The following is a 7660-nucleotide window of genomic DNA, read 5'->3' as shown; positions in this document are numbered from 1 at the left end:
GTTTAGGACTTTTCTGTAGATAACCCAATATTTTTTTAAATTACAAAAGAAAGTTAAAATAAAAATAATGCCATGTTGACGTCCCATGGATGCCTAGTTGGCACAAAACCTGCTATAACATTTGATATCGTGTATACAGTTCAAAAAAAAAAAATTAGGGTCTTAGATGTACCAAAAGTTTAAAATAACCAAACATTGACACATCAAAGTAGAATGTCAATGTCAACCTAAATCCTAATTTAATCTATAATCCCATCCAAATATATATTTCAAAACACAATTTAAATGACATTGGCTCAAATTTTACATGAGTATCCACATATATTAGATGGAAAATAATATTTGTAATGAGTTTAGAGGACAACAATAATTACCTAGTAGAAAGAAAACCAACATTATTACTCATGTTTTTCCACGATTAATCACTTGCTTCACTTTTAAATAACTCATCCAAGCAATAGATACACGAGTCAAATATTTGACTTCCTTATTCTCCTCTAAACAAATCTTATTGGGGAAGACTACCAGCTTATGGTGGACCATGGAGTAGGAGAATGTTGAACCTCCCCATATATATTTGTGTGTGTTTATTTGGTGTTATAACATTGGCGTGGAAGGTTGTGATAAGGTGTACGCCAAACATGAAGGGAACCATGAGGTACTTAGCTGGGATAGCAGGTCAAAGCGGATATGGATCAAAGTCAACTGCTGATCAAGTTACTCAAGATTGTTCTTCCCTTCCTCCTCGTCTCACTGCTATTGTCACTGGTAATTTTTTTCATTTCTTTACTCCAAAATCCTCTTGGATTGGTGATTTTTTTTATTGAGTCTCCTGATGATTCATTGGTAGTATTTAGGATCAGGATTCGAATCAAGATTGCATATTCTTTTAGAGTCAAAATTTTATAAAGAAATGCTCTAAAAGAACTAGAAGCAAGCAATAAGGAACCCAACAATACAAGAAAAACATATAAGTCGAAAAGCTGTGAAACCCACACTGTCAACCTTGTGTAGATTTTGCAACCTTTTTCGACTGACATGCTTTCATTGTAGTTGCTTTCTTCGGTTCATGGTTGCTTGCATTTCCAAGTCCTTCTTTCGTCATTCAGAAAAATAAATAAATAAATAAACATATTTATGTATGTGAAACAATGTAAATCTTCCTTGATATTTTCTTGCTATACCATTCAAAGTAATCTTAACATGATTCAAATTTTGTATGTTAGTTTTTGTTTTCACTTGTAAATTTGAAATTCATATAGTAGTATATATTAATATCGAAATCTAAATACGACAATTGATCAATATTTGATGGAGAAATATTCTTTCAATCATAGACAAGAATGTGGTAGGGTTTGAGGGAATCATGAGGATCGAAGGAGGTGAGGTTAATGGTTTGTGAGATAATTCTTAGATCACATATTCTGTCACTCAACTTATGCATGGTGATGGCATATTAAGTATACTACATTTTTATCACTTCTTTTAAAAAAATAATAAAAAAAAAAATTCAAATTGGTTTATATATATACAGATAGTTAATTTTTTTTTGCAGAACTTTCAAAACCAATATTTCAATTTTACCTATGGATAATAGTTACAAATATTGAGAGGCATTGATTTTGATCCAGATGCAAGTCTTTTGATGTCATAACGTCTTATTAACCATTATAGGATTTGGATGAAGAAAAAACTAAAAATAATATCATAAGCCGTACAATATAAACAATCTTTCTTAAGCCCCATATAGAAATAATCGCAAACCACTATTAATATTTAGGATGTGCTAGAGTTTAAATCCAAAAAAAAAAAAATCTGTCTAAAAATTCATTCTTCAACCACTAAATTTGATTATAGGCAATAAAAAAAATAAGTGGTCAAAAAATTTAGAGTTTATTAAAAAAAAGCTAATAAAAGCGGGTCCCTTTTCCATGTTGAGCAAAAAATGGTTTTGTCTTTCATGAAGACCTTGTCTCATTCGTTTACACAATATCACTGCTTTCCAGATAATCCCCCATGACAATTACAATCATTTTTCCCTTTTCAGAATGGTTAATTCTCTGCTTACATATTTCTCTTTCTTGACAGTAACTTGTGTTTCTAATTTCTGTAGCAACTTATGTGGGAACAACTTATTTTATGTTTTGTAATATAACTTTATGTAGTAAGTACTATGTTTCAAAAATAATTATTAATAATAATTTTATATATTTGAACTATAATATTATATTATAATTTGATGGTTAAACCAATGGTAATAACTTTGTCTTTATATATATATATATATATATATATATATATATATATATATATATATATATATATATATATATATATATATATTACTATTATAAAAGCACTAGTTGTTTGATAATTACTAATTTAATCAAATTTGATTGAGTCGAAGTCTGATTGTATCAAACATAACTCGGAATCTAACCAAATAAGAGAAAAGGACCAAAGAGATGTTTTTTAATAAATGGTCTTTGAACTAACGGTATGGAGTGACTCTCTCAATTGTGAGGTTATGAATTCAAATCTCACTATATTGTATTTATGAGTATATATGTTGGTTTGTCATTTAAAAAAAATGAATATTTTTAATTGTCAGCATAATTATTTCTATGAACGACTAATTATTTTTGCTATAATTGGAGGTCATTTATCACATTAACCCTAACATGAACTCCAATATTATTTATTTTAATTATTTTTGGTATTTACAGGCGCTACATCTGGAATCGGAGCAGAGACAGCGAGAGTATTAGCAAAGAGAGGGGTGAAGATTGTGATGCCGGCGAGAGATCTAAGGAAGGCGGCGAGAGTGAAAGAAAATATACAAAAGGAGCACCCCAAAGCTGACATCATAGTCTTGGAGATTGATCTCAGTTCATTTGCTTCCATCAAAAAATTTTGTTCTGAATTTTTGTCACTAGAAATACCTCTTAATATTCTCATGTAAGGTTTTATTTTCATTTAGCATCCATTTTTGTTCGAATATACAATATTTGAGCTTTTATTTTTTGAGTATATATCCATGTGACTAATAATGAATATAAATCTATTTTTAGAAATAACGCAGGCAAATTTTCTCAGAAGTTGGAGTTCTCAGAGGACAAATTTGAGATGACATTTGCTACAAATTACTTGGGTAATTTCTTGATTTCATTATTTTGTTTCAATACCTTTTATAAATTTCCTTTTTAATAAAAGTGTTTACCCTATATATAATATATATGTCGCAAAAAATTACCTTTCATTCTATTACAAATACAATATTTTACATATGAGAAATTAAATATCCTCCTACCTTTTGATCCTACAAATCCTCATACCCATTTAAATGATGACATGTGTCATATTAGTATCCTAAAATATCATTAAATTTCATTAAATGAACATTAAATGTTACACATGTCATCATTTCATTGGATAGGAGGATATATAGGAACAAAAAATAAGAGAATATTTAATTTCTCTTTACATATTGGGTATGTAAAAACATGACACAATTCCTATTTTTGGTAGTTAGTTAATCCTTACAAAATCAATAGTTATTGGGATTTTCTAAGGCACACATAAGAAACATTAACTGAACTATTAATTATGGATAATATTACCATAATTAAATAATTAAATGTGAAATTCATTAATTATAGATAATATTTTTCATAATTAATGCATTTAACATTTAATTATGGTAATATTTCCCATAATCAATAGTTCTTATATGTGTCCTTAGGACACATATTAGAAAAATCCCAAAATTATTTGTAGAAAAAAATAAAAAACAACAATATTTATCATTTTTTTCTAAAAATAATTAGCATATTAATTTTGGTTTAAATTAAGATAATATTAAAATATATGATAACTTTTTTTGGAACGGCAGATAATAAATAGATTATATAAATACATGTTTATATGATGCATTACCAAAAAGGATTTGATATAGCGTTAAGGAGTGATCCTCTCAAATGAAAGGTCATGGGTTCAAGTATCTTGGGAAACATAGGTGATATTTAGGAGTAGTTTTAGATAGTTCGCCGTTTCAAAAAAATAATAATAAATAAAAGTTTATATGGTGCATTAATGGATGCACATATTATATGCATGCATTCATATAAAAATAAGCACATGTATGCAGACATATATGTATTAATGTTAGACAAAATTACAAAAATGGTCCATGTGGTTTGCCAAAAGTCACAAAGCCAGTCCCTGCTAATTTTTTTTATGTAAATGGTCATTGTGGTTTGCAAAACTTGCACATAAGGCCCTTTTTACTAACTCCGTTAGTATTCAGTCGTTAGGGTAAGTGCATTTTCGTCTTTTTAGGTATAAAGGGACTAAATTCGTGATATATGGTAAACGACAGGGACCATTTTTGAAATTTGTTTGGAAAAGTTAATTTATTGGCTGAATGAAGGGGGAGGGCTCGAACTCGAGACCTCCACCCTTTAAATAACCAAATCCTTAACGAGTTGAGTTTCATGCACATTTGGTTTATACTTTCCAAATACTAATTTATATAATAACGAAAACGTTAAAACATAAACAACAAATAAATTACAAAAAACATTTTTTACATAATTTTTTTTAAATAAAACAAAATGTATTTTAGTCGTATTATAAATTTTTTTTCATATAATTTGTATGTATTTTTATATATTTATTTACATAAAATGTATTTTTTTTATGTCTTTAAAAAATACGTTTTCGTATAAAAACACATTTTTATATTTTCAAATTTTCAAATTACAAATTTTCTTATTTTCTAATTTTGAAGTACTTGTTTTTCTTAAGATATATTAATATTTGATTAATTTTAATATTTTATTAATAATTTATGGTTCCCGATTAATCTCCGCCAAGACTGATTAATCATTTAACAACAGTCGACCGTCGAGCTACCGTCAAACGATTTTTACAACTGTGCTCCTGACATAAAAAAAATGTATAAATTCTTTTGGATCGATAGTTCTAAAACCAGTGTTAATTATTATTATTATTTCATAGACATAAAAAAAAGATATTTTACGAAAACGTATTTGTTATACAAAAACGTATTTTTTAAAGACATAAAAAATATATTTTACGAAAACGTATTTTTTTATACGAAAACGTATTTTTTAAATATATAAAAAAATATATTTTACGAAAACATATTTTTTATACAAAACCGTATTTTTTAAAGACATAAAAAAAATATACTTTATGTAAATAAATATATAAAAATACATACAAATTGTTTGTAATTTTTTTTATAATACGACTAAAATACATTTTGATTTATTTAAAAAAAATATGTAAAAAAATGTTTTTTGTAATTTATTTGTTGTTTATGTTTTAACGTTTTCGTTATTATATAAATTAGTATTTAGAAAGTATAAACCAAATGTGCATGCAGCTCGACTGGTTAATGATTTGGTTATTTAATGGTGTAGGTCTTGAGTTCGAGCCCTCCCCCCTTCATTCAGCCAATAAATTAACTTTTTCAAACAAATTTCAAAAATATAAATTAACTTTTTCAAACAAATTTCAAAAATGGTCTCTGTGGTTTACCATATATCACGAATTTAGTCTATTTATACCTGAAAAGACAAAAATGCCCTTACCGTAACGACTGAATACTAACGGAGTTAGTAAAAAGGGTCATCTGTGCAAGTTTTGCAAACCACAAGGACCATTTTCATCAAAAAAAAATTAACAGGGACTGACTTTGTGACTTTTAGCAAACCATAGGGACCATTTTTGTAATTTTGTCTTAATTTTATAAAAAAAAAAGAACATACCTAAAAGTACCCTAGGGTATCTTTAGAATTTAAACTACTTAAGTACCCTTTTATTTTTAGGTAATTTTAGGGTCTATTAGCAAATTTCTTATCTAAATGACATAAAGATTGTTTGAAATACTAAAATACATCGACATGATTTTTATTTTTTATATTCTTTTTGCATATAGAACATTGGACGCTTTTTATTAACAACAAAATTTATTTTAACATACAAAATAATAATATACTAGCAAAACTTTTAAACATGTGGCCCAAAATGAGTTAAAATGCTTTTTTCATATGTCATTTTTTTCTTGAGTACAAACCAAATTTGTTTGCTTGAATAATTATTTTGACAAAATAAATCAACATACAAATCTCCTTTTATAAAAGAGAAAGTTGATTGGGGAAAATGGAGACGAGAAGGTCAATTCATGTCGCATCAATTCACTGTGAATATTTTACATATTTCTTTGATAATTACTTATTCCTTTTACTTTCCAATAGGTCATTTTCTGCTTACGGAGCTATTGTTAGAGAAGATGATAGATACAGCAAGACAGACAGGAGTCGAAGGAAGAATAGTGAATGTTTCTTCTGTGATTCATAGTTGGGTGAAAAAGGACCATTTCGATTTCAACCGAATGCTCCAACCAAAGCAGTATGTGTTAGATAAAAATGGAACCTCTTAATTTATTCAGATGTACCTTAATTACGCTTGGACTAATTATAAATACATGTTGTTTTGGATATTAGTTATAATGCAACTCGAGCATATGCTCAATCGAAGTTGGCCAACATAATGCATGCTAATGAGCTCGCAACACAAATGAAGGTATGCACACACATGCTCATGCATCTACTATATATACAAAGTTAATTAATGTGTTAGTTAATTACAAGTTACAAAACTTGATATATAATAATGTAAAAAGTTGATGGTTATCTAAGTGGGGTTGTCGATTTTTAATGGCAGGCAATAGACGCAAACATAACTATCAATTCTGTGCATCCAGGGATCGTGAAGACTGGAATCATCAGGGATCATAAAGGCATTATCACGGGTATATTATATGTCTCCAAACTACATAAAAAATACCCTACAAATTGCATTCATGTTATAATAATGGCATCACAACTATAAGAACTCCATTGACGTTTTCAGATTCTATGTTCTTTGTTGCTTCCAAGTTGTTGAAGTCAACATCGCAAGGAGCATCAACTACATGTTATGTTGCTCTAAGCGCAAAAATGGAAGGGGTGAGTGGGAGATATTTTGCAGATTGTAATGAGAGTCGTTGCTCTGCACTTGCTAGTGATGATTCTGAAGCACACAAGCTATGGAAACAGACTCGAGCACTTATCTATAAACGACTAAGAAATGAAATAAAATCTTGAAAATTATTTTGTATAAAACTATATACATTTATCATCGAGCTCAATGTATATGTGTAGTCGTGTATATATCATGTGATTAGTGCTGAAATGCATGAAAGGAATTTTATGATAGGCAAGAAAACATAAAGACGTAAAAACTATGAAATAACAAGTTTCTTTATCAGATTTAAACCTCTGACTCATGGTTAATTGGCTACTATATGTTATGATCCCTGTTTTGAATGTGCTTATCAAGCAACATACATAGGTGTACTGGTTTAAGACAATTCACGTGAGATCAAGCAACATACATAAGCTTGCAAACGTTAGCTAAAAGGAAGTCCAATATAAGAAAAATATAACAACCCAAAGTCCAAGATTGTGCCTCATTTCAGCCAAAAATTCTACTGTAGTTTATTTATTCAAAATCAGCTCTCTCTCTCTCTCTCTCTCTCTCTCTCTCTCTCTCTCTCTCTCTCTCTCTCTCTCTCTCTCTCTCTCTCTCT

At 28.6% G+C, this 7660-nt stretch overlaps 1 protein-coding gene across 1 annotated transcript; it reads left to right on the top strand.

Moving 5' to 3' along the window:
- The first annotated feature begins 498 nt into the window (after positions 1-498).
- LOC145168583 (NAD(P)-binding Rossmann-fold superfamily protein) lies at positions 499-7357 on the top strand. Its single transcript, XM_079087363.1, has 7 exons — positions 499-768; positions 2727-2958; positions 3072-3151; positions 6285-6438; positions 6534-6612; positions 6754-6841; positions 6943-7357. Exons 1-7 carry the CDS (start codon positions 555-557, stop codon positions 7173-7175), a joined length of 1080 nt encoding a protein of 359 aa, XP_078943489.1. The 5' UTR covers positions 499-554; the 3' UTR covers positions 7176-7357.
- The last annotated feature ends 303 nt before the right edge of the window (positions 7358-7660 follow it).

The sequence above is a fragment of the Lactuca virosa genome, chromosome 4, assembly GCF_052849685.1.
Source record: "Lactuca virosa cultivar CGN04683 chromosome 4, Lactuca_virosa_CGN04683_v6, whole genome shotgun sequence".
NCBI lineage: Eukaryota > Viridiplantae > Streptophyta > Magnoliopsida > Asterales > Asteraceae > Lactuca > Lactuca virosa.
Note: the sequence above shows the minus strand (reverse complement) of the source record. Positions and strands in the feature narration are given on the sequence as shown.